Source organism: Callorhinchus milii, unplaced genomic scaffold, assembly GCF_018977255.1.
Source record: "Callorhinchus milii isolate IMCB2004 unplaced genomic scaffold, IMCB_Cmil_1.0 Scaffold13, whole genome shotgun sequence".
Lineage (NCBI taxonomy): Eukaryota > Metazoa > Chordata > Chondrichthyes > Chimaeriformes > Callorhinchidae > Callorhinchus > Callorhinchus milii.
In genome coordinates this window covers 327,201-341,590 of record NW_024704754.1, presented here as the reverse complement: position 1 = coordinate 341,590, position 14,390 = coordinate 327,201, and the positions used below count along the sequence as shown (strand labels likewise).

Sequence of the window (14,390 nt, the reverse complement as noted above, 5' to 3'; positions counted from 1 at the left end):
GGGATGTGAGATCAACATCATGATTATTATTATTATTAACATGCCAATATGGGGCTTGAAATCACAGCTACAGCAATAACTGAGTGATGTTTTCAAAACCTTCTCCATGTCCACAGCTCTGAAGTCATTATCATTAAATCAATAATAATAATAATAATAATCCTTGCATTTGATGTAGCAACTTAACACGTCATCGAGACGTCTCAAAGCGCTTCATAGGATATACTGTAAAGTGTAGTGACTATATATTTTGTGGGTGAAACGCGGCAGCTGATTGCGCACAGCAACGTCCCCACAGACAGCCGTGGGTTGAGTGACCACATTGTTATCGTTATTAATTTGAAGGGATTATTACCCTCGGAAAGGGTCCATGTATCGTTAGATAAATGCTAATCTGCCAATCAATCAACACCATCGGTGTGAATTGATTTGTGTGTGTGTGTGTTTTTTTTTGCCTGTGAATCTGTGTTAAAGCGTGGATTAAACCAGGCTGCTATGACACATTTCACCCTCTGCACTGCTCTGTGGCTGGCTTCACGTGAAAGCTCACCCATTACAGATGGAGCAGCTTCTGTTAATAGCAGCCTCTTTTTTTTTAACACAGTCAAATCAGCAGCCTCTTGATTCATAAAGGGGAATTGTGAATACACAGCATATACATGTATTTCCTATGCGAGAGAAGTGCCTAACAAGAAGCCTGGTGGAATTTGATTTCAGATACTTTAACCTCTGGACAGATGCCACATTCCTAAAAAAAACACACAAGGTAAATATACAATCATATACAGTCTGTGTGTGTCTATATTATATATAATATAATATATATATATATCATCTCCAAAATGCAATCCAAATCCCAGGCAGATGATTGCAGATGGGAAAGTGCATTAAATACTGTTGTGTTTCCACGCTGACGTGTCCCATGTTGATTTGCAATCCGAAAGGATATTTATTCTCACATCATTGTGAAATCGATTTAAATGTGTTTGTGGTCTGCCCCCTCCCTCCCTCCCCTCCTGCTGCTGCTGATGCTGTAGTTTTGCCATGGTTTGTGTGTGAGATGCTGAGGTTGATGCTGTGTGATCTGACGTCTAGATGATGTTTGTCAATTTCACATCAGAAACAAAGCCAAGGCAAAGGGAAAGCTGTCTCTCTCTCTCTCTGCTATGTTCCTCAGTCAATGTTCGACGTGAGAAAGGACACAGCCAGCAATAAGCCAGAACACCAGAGATGGCTTCTCACACAATCCAGTACCAACATCCAGCCCCAACGATTCAAGCCTCCTCCTTCACCATCAAGATCATCTACTGGGTATTTCTGATCTCCTATCTCCCAAGCTGGTGAGTAGCATGTCTGTGTAGAATGTTTGCCCATCTATTGTAATCAGAATTAAAACGCCTTCTTGCTCTCTCTCTTTCTCTCTCTCTCCCCCACATGAGAAGCTTGCTGTCAGGATGCTGGTCAGAGAGACAGAGAGAGAGAGTGCTGCTGTTTTTCTTTAATAGGACTTGATATTGAGATGTGGAAAGGGCTTTAATCAGACCCCGGCAACGACAGGGATCCAGGAATCCCATTGTTCAAGGATTGTTTGTGATTGTGGGAAAAGAACCATTGTGATTTATCCACAGAGAGATTTATCCCCCTCTCTCTCTCTCTCTCTCTCTCTGTACTGAGGATGGAGACTTGCCTGGAATGTTAAACAGCCAGGAAATTGCCACTGGATTAATAGCAGCCTTTGTTTCTGTTAAAATGCTCTCTTTTTTTTCCTGACGAATAGTTTATCCTTAATATCTGCCCCCAGCGACCCCCACCCCGCCCCACACACACACACACACACACACATACCTACACAGATGAAAGCTTATCTATTAAGGCTGTTCTGATGTGTTTTTTGCACATCCAGGAAGAGATGGTAAATATGCCTTATGTAAGTTCATCACACACACACACGCTTAAATATACATTTACACACGTGTACATAAGGTGCTCACCCACACATGCAAAATTCACATGGTTATGTAAAGTTGATTTTAATTTGGTGTTGGGTCTGTTCAGGCTGATGTTGAGTGGGGATAAAGCCGATTTACATGAACCATATAGATTCATACAGCAAAAAACATGACGAGCAGATAGGGAAAAGTAGCACAGAGTAAAAATAGATGCTTTGAAAATTTAATGTAGGCCCTGCCGGCGTCAGTGAAGCTTGGGCTTGGGCCGATGCCGTTGGCTTGGGATTTCCCGAGAGCATTTGAAGAGGAAAACACCAAGTGTGACTCCTAACATGGCATTGCTGTCAGCTCGGAGCCAGAGCGATGAGGAATAATAACCCTAAAATAAAAATCCTTGCATTTGAAATAGCGCCTTATCACGTCTTCGAGACGTCTCAAAACCCTTCACAGGATGTAGTGTAAAGTGAAGTGACTGTATATTTTGTGGGCGAAACACAGCAGCCAATTGCGTACAGCAGCGTCCCACAAAAATTATAATTTTTTTTCAGACCGGGACTGAAATAACCCGAATGACATATTTGCCATAATAATAACAATAATAATAATAATCCTTGTATTTGATATAGTGCCTTATCATGTCTTCAAGACGTCTCAAAGCTCTTCAGAGGATACACTGTAAAGTAGATTGACTGTATATTTTGTGGGTGAAACGCATTAGACATGCATTAAACATGTGATGGGTTGCTTTTTGCTTTCAAGCCTAGACGTAAGCAAGCATCAGTGATGTGGTTCAGATCATTCTATAATTCTTTAGAGAATATTGTACCTATTTGTAAACCATTGTCAGGTTAAAAAGAGAACTTGGAGGAGGTTTTACCCAGTGAACTGCTGACATCATCCCTGGAAGATAAACAGCAGCTGAACACAGAGCGACCCCAATACTGATACTGACTTAACTGGGAGTAAGGAAGGGTAGTTGGAAATAGAAAAGGCTGACTTTTATCACATCGTTTTGGTAAGCAATGTCGATAAGCCACAGCCCTGGGCAAGAATTGTGTAAGTCTTCCTATAAATCCGCATTAAAGAGAAGACGAGGAGTTCAGGGCGATTATAGAGTCTAGCCTTAGGACAATGAAAGTTCTCTTTTCCTCTGCTTCTCTCCTCTCAGGGAATGATTCGCTTGCCTTTCTACAGTTATTTATGTTTGTATGTTTTATTCTTTCTTTTGGAATAACTATTAAAGTGCAACATAAGCGATAAATATAAATCTTATATTTAAAATTTTGATTGCTTTCACACACATGCTTTACTTACAATAATAATAATAATCCTTGCATTTGATACAGCGCCTTATCACATTGTTGAGACGTTTAACAGGATATATTGTAAAGTGAATTGACTGGACTGTGTATTTTATGAGCGAAACTTCGACTTGTAGAGAAAGTCAAGGCAGTGTGGACACCCAGGGGCTGTACGGTTGTTGTAAGCTGCTGTTTTACAGGTTATTGTTTCATTGATTCCTGAAACAATATAGTCTGTCCTGAGAATTGATAATGAAATGCTCCCCTTCTCCCCTTTCCTCAAACTCTTACGATTGGACATTACTCGGTTGGAGACAATATGATCAAATAACCTAAACGGTGCATAATGTTGAACTAAATTATTGCTGTAACTGAAATAGGCACCACAATTGCAACTCGTAGGGTATGGCCTCCAATAAAGATGCCAGCCATCCTATAAACTATACAGAGTTACAGTCCAATAGTCCAGATCAGGCTCTTGACTTAATTAAACTATTAGTTATGTCTTTTAAACCTAGGTCAGCAAACCTCAGCCAACTGTTCGGTGAAAGTACCAACCAGAGTAGAGACACGTGCTAATTTATTCAACTTAACTAATCCCCCATAGTTCTGAAGTATTCTGTCAAATGTTATAATGATCTAACTTGCTTAAAGCATCAAAATTCCTGAGAAAGTGAATGTTGTATATTCCTTGTTGTTCCTCTGCAGTAAAGTCATCTCTGGTGTGGGAATGAAATGAACCAACAGTGTGTGTTTTGCCTGGTGTGCATATTAGAAGAAGTTATTAAATATGGAAATCCTCCCTGTCCAGTGCAAACTGTTGGTTCGCTGTTGATGTGTCCACACACTCTCTGCTCAGTCAGTGATATCAATGGCAAGCTGTTGCGGTTTTAGTTGGTTAGACTCTTAGCAGTTAACCCAACGCACACTCTGGGCTCCCCTCAAGCCTTGGCTCTCGCCAACCTGCGCCTAATACTTTCCAGATTAAGGTAAGCAGGATGTGTCCCTCCAGGGAGAGAGAGCGCACTCCATTCCAGCAATCTATCTCTGGGATTTCCATGTGTAGGTGGGCTGCTTGGAATTCTTAGCTTGGTTTGGAGACTCTTAAACACGATGATGGGTTTCTGCATGTGTCAGACACCCAGCTGGCCAAAAAAAATCCTTTCTCTCTCTCTCTCTCTCTCTCTCTCTCTCTCTGTATTCTGGCTGCGTATTGTGGGATAGAGCAAATGTAATAAAATTGTGTGTGGGAAACATGACGACCGGCTTTGTGGCATTATTACCTCACAGGAAAAGTCACATGTGTTCTAAGCTTTTTGACAGACCCAGTTAGTTTTATTTATTATAATCATAATAATATAATCCTTGCATTTGATGTAGCGCCTTATCACGTCTTTGAGACGTCTCAAAGTGCTTCACAGGATATACTTTTACGATATATATAATATACAAATTTGCAGGGCTATGAGTGGGGGAGGGGGGAGTGGGATTAATTTGGAAAAGCTCTTTCAAAGAGCCAGCATGGACATGATGGGCCAAAATGGCCTCCTTCTGTGCTGTATAATTCTATGATCAGATTCAAGTGCATGCCTATTACACGGTAAAGTATAATCGCTGCAAATCTTTCTTCATATCGCCATTGAACTTTTACTCTGCTCTGTGTCTGCGCTCCAGGATACTATCCCATGTGAAGAGCACTATATAAAGTTGTTCTTGTTGTTGTTATTGATTTGTTCATTAACTTATTCTCACTCTTCTCTTTGTCCTGACCTCTCAAGTTCCAGTAAAACTGAAGATGCCGATTACGAAGATGTTACTCCTAATAAAACGTGGATGCTAAATCCAAAGATTTCCAAAAGCGACGTGACTGATATTTTAAACAACTTATTGGAAGGCTACGACAATAAACTCAGACCCGATATAGGAGGTACTTATTCCTAATTAATACCTGGCACTTCTGTTGTTTAGCCAGCCTTTGTCTTTATTTCATGTCACCAATTAAGTTGGAACAATGTCTTCACCTCGCCCCCCTCCCTCGCCTCCTTCAAGACTGACTCAAGACCCTCATCTTCGACTGGGCCTTCGGTCACCCTCCTACCCCTACTCTCCCTGCCCTCCGCTCCTCCTGAACCCAACCCCCAGCTCGGGTCCAAATCCCTGACTGTCCAGCCAGCGCCTTGTGACATCCTCCCAACGTGAAAGGCGCTGCTATACAAATGTGATCTTGTTGTTGTTTGTTGTGGTTGTCGTTGCTATTGTTGTTAAGTTAAACCAATCCTGATAATTTGCACTGTTTCGTTCCAGTAAAACCGACGATAGTTCACACTGACATGTACATAAACAGCATTGGTCCAGTGAATGCTCTCAATATGGTGAGTGAGATCCACTTTCACCTTCTCTTAGGGGCAGTCTAGGTGTTGAGTTATTTTTGTGTGTTTTCTTCGGAGAGAAATCATCCGACTGTTCACGGCGAGCGCTAGCATCGATTCGGAATGATCTGGAATGTCTTGTTGAGGATTAAGGAGACGGTTTTGTTAAATTACATTCTCAGGTTCCCGTCGCCCAGCTTCGAAACCTAATGATATCTGTTTCTCGGCAGATGGATTTTAAGGTTCTCAATTTCCTCCGTGCCTTTGCTGAACTCTCCTTTGTTTAACCTTCTCTAGCCCTGTATCCCAGCCCCTGGCCGCTGCTATTGTAGTTGCTGGTCACGTGAAGTCCACTATATAAATGCAAGTCATTGTTAATGTCCCGCTTTCTCCTCTTATAGCTTCCTTCCAAGCCCACTTTGCCTTGCTACCTCTCTGCCTGGTTTTCAACCTAAAACTCCATCTCTCTAACTATGTCTTTGGTCACCTTTAGATTATAACACATTATAATAATAATAATCCTTGCCTTTGATATAGCACCTACTCACATTGTCAAAACACCTGAAAGAGCTTCACAAGATTTGACTGTATTTACTGATTGTGCATGTTTGTAGGCGAAGACACAGCAATGTCCCACAAACAGCCATGAGATCAGTGACCTATTGTATCTGGGGGATTAACGGCCAGGACACTGGGAGAAACTCTCTTCTCTTTTGGAATAGTGTCTGGGATCTTTAACATCTCCCAGAACAGATGGATGGGACCTTGGTTTTCCATCTCCTCTGTTGGTAGATTCACCGATGTTGCTGACCCTAGAACTGCACTGCAGTTTAGCTGTGGGGCTTGAACCTACAACCTTCTCTCTCAGAAGAGAGAGTGCTACCGACTGAGCCGGGGACAGTATACATCATGTGTATAATCCTTTCAATAATTTATTCACTGAAACCTTCACTGTACCTTTATTCGTTGAGTCTTACAACCTTTTCAATCAATATGAATATATGAAGGAAACGTTAGGGTATTCTTGATTATGCAAATTACTTTTAATTTAATTGCAGCACAAAATGTAACAGAAGCCCAGATTGAATTACTTGCACAATTTTAAAGGCAGGCTCTTGTTGAAGAATACGATCTCCCAGCAAATTACAGATATAATGCAATTTACATTTATATCACGCCTTCACCCTTGAGACCTGGGAGGACATCTCAAAGAGCCTCACACTGCTGGCTGGGAAAAGGAAAGGTGACTGAAAGCACGGCCAAAGACGTATGATCCGAACAAGTTCAGAACGTTTTCAACTTTTATTTCTGACATTGAACAGAAGATGAGCTAAACGACAGACCCATTCAGTTGCTTAATTCTGTTCTTGCCACCAGATTGCCCGGATACTTATCTTTCGCTCAGTTCTCTTTGAGATAGTTGCTTGCTCTTGGTTCCACAGGAATGGTGAATTCCTTACGAGCGGGTGGCTCTGTGGGTTGTGTGCCATTGGTTTTCTTTATCCTGGTTCGTGGGGAACCTGAATGAATAGATTAACGACTAGTCTGGGCTTTCAGACTGAAATTAGATTATTGGTTCATCACCTCCAGCAGAGAGGTTCATATTGAATTTACCAGCATCTCAAAACAGTGTACAACATGACTGAGCACTTAACATATCCTGTTTATTAGTCACCTCCACTGGATTTGTTTGTGCATAATATTAACTTAAATCAAAAGTAACTTCATGTTTAGTGTCAGTTAAATTAAAAGTTCCTCCCAGTGAATTTGGATTTTGGGGTAATCCGTTTATGTTGACTACTATTTCAGAGGCCCTACACACTCTTAAAGTGATTAAGCTCCTATTATACTCAAATTACAATCTTTGTATTGTGCAAATACAAGTTCCAATCCTTCATTATTTAGCTCCTAAAGCGCTGTATAATGTTTCTAAGGAAACAATGGAAATTGATGCTTACAGTCATAATGTGTTCAATCTTGTCACAAGGATCAATTATGCCTTTTTTCCTCCAAAGTATTTATTGCACTTCAGCTGTAGGAAACATCAGTATTAAGAGTACAGCCTTTTTTTTTTAACATAAACCATCCAGTCAGTTTCTGGTGAGTGGCTGTTAGCTCGAGAAATGGATTTGACTCTCCTGATGGAAATATGGAAAAGCTAAATCCCTTCTTTAAATCAATGTCAGGAATGCATCAATTTCAACCCAAGCTAAAAGAATGTCACCGCACATACAGCTTTCTTTATACAATTAAACAGGTTGACAGCGCCTCTCAATATGTCATCTCCTGATACAGTAAAAAATTCTTAAATGTCAGGGAAAACCAAATGTCACTGGGAAGCATTCTCTTCCACAATCGTAAGTCTAGATATGGGTAGCAAATGCGATATTACCTTTGAGGAATGTGGACTGAGAACTGCATGAAGTGCTTCGAGACGTTCATCCTTTGTGTAAGGTGCTTTACAATCACAATCGCAATGTCGTACTCAATCTCTTGAGCTATTGCTAAGCCTAATGAGAATGTAGCTGATTGAGTACCAATGACATGGCAGTGTTATTTGATCGTGTCCAAGTAGCTACTGAATGTCAGAGGTAGTGAGTAACTCCTCTATAGCATAGATATCATTGGTGCCATCACAGCCAAACCCTGTCCTGTCCTACGTGCAAATTGTGATTATAAATCATGGCGTAATGATAAAATGTGAAGTTTGGCTAATTCTCTTCTCGAGGGTATTGAGACCCAGGGTCCTCCTGGCTGACATTGTGTAAGACATTAACTTTCCATCCTGATATTTTTGTTAAGACGATTCTTTTCTCTTTCTCTCTCTCTCTCTCTCTCTGTACCCCTTGATCAGTCTCCCACGCTAACCACTGCGCTTGGCCAAGCAAATAGGAACGCACTGTGTGACTCCAGTACTTGCCAAACCAAGTTTACGTGAGAATAGCCAGTCTTCATTCGTTTTTTTTTTGCCTTGTGAGGACTCAATGGTGTTCTCTGCCCCTTTGTGCCTCTTGTGAAGAATACACAGCTACAGCGAGAATTAACTATGTTGGCACAGAATTGTGGGCACAGATCCACATTGACAGACTCCGTGACATATTATGTTAAAGATCTATTGTACTGCATCACCTTTTGAGTTTGAGTTATTAGACTTTTGAGCAAAGGAGCATTTAATGAGCGATCTTAGAATACTCCAATGAATGGATCCAAAAATAGCCGAAAAGGTTAAAGTTTGCGCTGATATTTTATCACAGCCATATTTCTACGTGCCAGGAAGTGCAATGCATTAATTTTATTATATTATTGATTTCGAGTTAGCTGGTGCTATCTAAAGCTCCCACTGATACCAGTTTCCCCTTTGTAGCAGTGTGTAGATTTCACTATTATCTCATTTTATTGTCACCAGATTATTTACTTTTAAGGAAAGTTTGCTCTTCCATGTCTTTGTTTCATAAAATCCAGCTCAAAACATAGTAGATTCTGTGAAGCGCTTTGAAACGTCTCAATGACGTGATAAGGTGCTACATCAAATGTAAGGATTATTATTATTATAAATAGATTCGCTCCCTAACTTTAAATTTGTTTCAAGTTTACTTGCCAGATTCCATGTATATTATTTAATATATTACTAAATGCAGAACATGAAAGCCATAAGTGGAATAACCTGCAAATGTCAAATGTTTCCTATTGCATGTTGTTCACTTAATAATAATAATAATCCTTGCACAGTGCCTTATCATGTCACCGAGATGTCTCAAATATCTCTTCACAGGATTTGCTGTAAAGTGCAGTGACTGTGCATTTCTTAGCATCTTGTGTGAAAATCATTACAAAGTGAATTATTTTGTTTACTTTCAATACTTGTTATTACAAGTGGAGAAAGTATGGTTTAAAATGCCTGATAGCAAACTGGCCATAGCACCTGCACAGATATTATTACTTCTCATCCTGGTTTGAATGTCTGACTCATCTGATCATTTGCCTCCATGATGCAAATATTCATTTGGTAACTTTAAACTCTGAACAACCTTGACATCGTAAGCTCACCTCAGTCTCTGGTAGAAATGTCACCATTTCAATTTTGCTGCAATGCCAGTTTGTTCTGACAGAATTATGACAATAAACATTGTCTTGTTACCAAATAATAATGATATTATTAATTATAATAATTATAATAATAATAATAGGTGAGATAACTCATATTACCTGCTTGATAACAGGCATTTGTCATATGGCACATATTATTTTTACTGCTCGAGAAAATAGTGTCATTTGTCTCGTATTACTTTATGATATGTTTCCTCACGCAACAATCTACTTTGACGTAAAACTGAATAAAAACGTAGCTATTTAAAATAAAAACTGGCAATTTCTCATTCAATAACTTTTAGAGAAACTACAAAATGTTAACTAACTGGTGAGTCTTTGCTCTCTTTCTATTGTCCCTTTACACATCCTCTTCTCCCAACTCTCGCATCGAGAACGATTATTAATTGTGGTCACAAAGGCTTTAATCATGAAGTTTCAATGTGAGTAAAATAAATAGTTTGACGTGGACAATGCTAAACTATATTTGGTTCAATTCAACAGGAATATACCATTGATATATTTTTTGCCCAAACATGGTATGACCGACGTCTGAAATTTAACAGCTCTATGAAGGTGCTTCGGCTGAACAGTAATATGGTGGGCAAAATCTGGATCCCTGACACTTTCTTCCGAAATTCGAGGAAGGCTGACGCACATTGGATTACAACTCCGAATCGAATGCTTAGGATTTGGAACGATGGAAGAATCCTGTACACACTAAGGTAACAAGTGGCACCTCTCACGCGAAGGGTGGCGACCGTGTGGAAATCACTGCCGAAACCTGGGGTTGAAGCGCAAAGGATCATCGCATTTATTAAGAGGAGATTTGAAGGGTATGTGAGGGAGACGGCATCGAGCTGCGTAGAGGAGTGGAATAAGGAAGGGTGGGAGTTTGTAGGAGTTTAACCACTGGTGCGGTCTGTTTGGGCTGAATGGCCTGATTTTCTGTCGTAACATAACCTCAGGCTAGTGAGGTTTGTAGAGTAATCACTGCAGTTTGGTTGAACGTTACTTTGACAGTTAATGAGGGCAACTCACTATTCAGGCCATAACGTCACAGTCCTTTGTGTGACACCAAGGATGACCAAAATTCCTAACTCGCTCACGGTTCTGTAAAACTTAGCACAGAAAGAGGCCATTCGGCCCATCATACCTGTACTGACTCTCTGAAAGAGCTGTCCATTGAATTACATGCTCCTATCTTTCCTCCTACCACCCCCCACTCCCCCCCCCCCCCAACCACCACCCGCACATGCCTCTAATATATCTTCCTTTCAAATTATGCCAAAGTTGGTCTATTTAATAATTGTTCTTTATGATGACTTTCTCCTCTACTCTGTGAATGCTTTATTTGCTGATTTTTAACATGTGTCTTCCGTCTTGTATTTCCACTATATTCTGAACGAGAAATAGCAGCGAATGAAGAAAGTAAAATTATGCAGGAAAAGAGGCAATTAGGTCCAAACATGTTCTACCTTTTGACTGATCTCAACCACATCACCCAATCTTCTCTTTCACTTCTCCCTAGGAACACGTCTAATTGCCTCTTGAACCTATTTATACTCTGCATTTCAAAGGTCATCTCTGTTAACTTATTCTGCAAGTCACACACCCTCCTTCTCATTTTTTTTGTGTGCCCCCGGGTATTTGAACTCCTTGCCGTGTTGTGCCGCATTGCTAATTGATCTTCAGTTATTTTATTTGTGTATATCTCTCCATATATTTAATTCATTCTGTACCTCGCTGTGCCAGTAACCATATTTTCTCACAATGTACAATGTTTGATGTTTAAGTTCAAACAATATTATTTCATGTTTTGCTTAGGTTAACAATTGACGCTGAATGCCAACTTCAACTACACAACTTCCCAATGGATGAACATTCCTGTCCTTTGGAATTCTCAAGCTGTATGTATGAGTTTGCTATACATAACTTAGTGCTAGACATTCATAGCTGTAATACTGCAATACAGCAAAGCATCAGAGTTTCCTATTTTTATCTTCCTGGTACTTCAACAAAATATAAGATTAAAAAAAAATTGTATCTAGTCCAGAAAGAGAGGCCACATGAATATTTTTACACTCTTACTGTCCTCTCACTGTACTCATAAAATGAGTGGGTGCTAATCTACGAGCGGTATCACTGTATCTATCGTATGCTTGCAGATTTTTCAATTTTTTTTCTTACATCTATCCAAACCAGACTAAAAGTTCCACATCTGTCCGCCCCCTACGCGTAGAAATTGCCCTGTGTCTGGAACAGAATGTGCACTTGCTCTCTGGAGGGAAGCACAATGCTTACCCAACTCTGAACAGAGTGTGGGTTGGGGTTTTGCTGGAGTTTTAATCACGTAAAAAGCATAGCTTCACACTAAGAACATTGTCTGGTAAGCTTCTGACAGCTGGTCCAGCTAGGAACACCCCACTCATTAGTGCTTTGGCTTGGAGAGTTAACAGGAGCCAAACGGGAAGGTTCCCTCGTCCCACTTATTGGTCTGACTCTTCAAGATCTGCAGACAAACCAGTCTGCCACGTCTGCCCTGGGATACCGTACATGCACCTGGCTCAGGAACCCAACCACCTTCACGTTACAAATATACAATATCATTGACTTCCCAAACCAGTGCAGTGTGTTAGTGCAGCTAATGTCAATCTTGTGACATTCCAAATAGCCATCTCAGGATTTACTCTCTAAGAGTTAAAAGATTTATTCCAAGCGTTTAAAAGGATTTTTGAGACTAAATAATGATTTTTTTTCTTACTCGTAATCTCTGGAAGGACCTAAACTGATTGGTTGAAAGAGCAGCCAATTAGAATGACATTCCAGAACCACCCAGCGCATGAAAGTATAACTATAATCCTAGCATTTGTTACAGCGCCTTTAACATTGGGAGGTTGTCTCAAAGCACTTCACAGGATTTACCATAAAGTAGAGTGAGAGCTGTCATCATTCACAACAAGTGGCTTATTCACCTCAGGAACATTTCTGGGGATGTTAACTCTGATTTCAATGTAGCAGAAGTACACAGAGTGGAAGACAAGTGGTGAAAGCGATTTCAAACGGCAAGTTTATAATAATAATCCTTGTATTTGATATAGCGCCTTATCACGTCTTTGCGACGTCTCAAAGCGCTTCACAGAACATACTGTAAAGTGAATTGACTGTATATTTTGTGGGCGAAACTTGTGTAAAAGTAATAAACATTAGTCAATGAAACCTTGAACTTTCTCTATCCTGATGTCTAGATGGATATCCCAAGGATGAGATTGTCTACCAATGGAAACATAGCTCGGTGGAGGTTGGAGACACTCGCTCTTGGAGACTCTATCAATTTGCTTTTCTTGGATTACGAAACACCACAGAATTCATCACGACCACTTCTGGTATGTCACGTTTTTAACAGCTTTAGTTATAAATAATTATTTCCATCAAATATTCCTATTTTTGAGGTTTGATCTTTGTTGACTGGAACAAATCATTTTCAGGCACACTGAGCACATTTGTTTCAACAGGGATTGCAACAGGAGAATTTCTTCCATTCAATCACCAAGAAAAATGTACATTTCTTCCTAAAAATGTTTAGATCACTTGATTGTTTTGATTCAATCCCATTAGACTGGATGCAATGACAACACTCTAGAAGTGCTATCCCATCTCTAGCCAATGGGTGTAATAAATGCAATATCATTTACATTTATATAGCGCTTCTTATGACAAGAGGACATCTTAAATTCCTTAACACTGCTGGCTCCCCCAGCTCGGGTCCAAATCCTTGACTGTCCAGCACCTTGAGATATCCTCCCGACATGAAAGGTGCTGTGTAAATGTAATTTTTTCTGTTGTGGTTGTTGATGTTGTTGGCTGGGCACCTGAGCTGAGACTGGAAGCCGAAAGATGTGGAGAGGGCAAAGCTGACGAAAAGCACAGTCAGAATACCTTGTCTTTTGAGCTGACGAGATTAGGGTTACAAGGTGACCTTTGTACATTCTACCAGTCACTGTATATGATACGCCACTTTACGGCCTCTCTCACTCTGATAAATCCGACTGACAAATCCACTCCCAGCCCAGTTTATATAAAAAAAATAGTTTGCAAATTCAAACGAGTTGTACAAACAGGACACCCGAACTAAGTCTGGATGGCTGGTTCACCAGATGTAAATCACTGACAATGCACCCACCTATTTGCACACGTTCCCTGGCATATCTTTTACATTGTTGAACTATGTGCTAACGCTGGCTGTGGCTATTTATATCAGTAGCTCACGGTTCTTGTTTCAGTCAGCCTGAGCTTTGGAGGAATCCATTACATAAGAGACAAACTGATTGACATTTCGTTTGGAGGACACACTTCCAGTATTTAATTTGCGTCTGTAATGAAATAGTAAATGAGTTTGCACTTATCATCACGGCCCATTATCCAATCCCACAAACGGAAGGTTATACATTAAACTGCTTCGCGGGTCTCTCTCTGCCTCCAGCTCAGTTCTTTTGGCAACCCATTTCCTTAAGGGCTTTAGCTGATTATTATCAGCCGCTGTCTCCACATAGCTTGTGATATCTTTTCAATAAACATTATTAGAGTTTTCAACAGACCAATTGAACTCAAACAATTGCATTAAATATGAATGTCCTGCGTGCAGAATCTAATCAACCTGTTAGAGGGCATTCCTTCATATCATT

The 14,390-nt window shown here is 40.3% G+C and overlaps 1 protein-coding gene across 2 annotated transcripts in view; it reads left to right on the top strand.

Annotated features, from left to right (window-relative positions):
- Positions 1–572: 572 nt before the first annotated feature.
- LOC103189395 (gamma-aminobutyric acid type A receptor subunit gamma2) overlaps positions 573–14,390 on the top strand; it is a 36,501-nt gene continuing 22,683 nt past the window's right edge. Inside the window, exons 1-7 of one of the 2 annotated variants that reach the window (XM_007909768.2) lie at positions 573–766; positions 1,178–1,340; positions 5,029–5,177; positions 5,555–5,622; positions 10,210–10,430; positions 11,533–11,615; positions 12,954–13,091. In XM_007909768.2, the coding sequence (XP_007907959.1) occupies positions 1,231–1,340; positions 5,029–5,177; positions 5,555–5,622; positions 10,210–10,430; positions 11,533–11,615; positions 12,954–13,091 (769 nt within the window). In that variant the 5' untranslated portion in view covers positions 573–766; positions 1,178–1,230. The remainder of the gene's footprint in view (positions 767–1,177; positions 1,341–5,028; positions 5,178–5,554; positions 5,623–10,209; positions 10,431–11,532; positions 11,616–12,953; positions 13,092–14,390) is intronic. The other variant, XM_007909770.2, reaches the window with a different exon arrangement.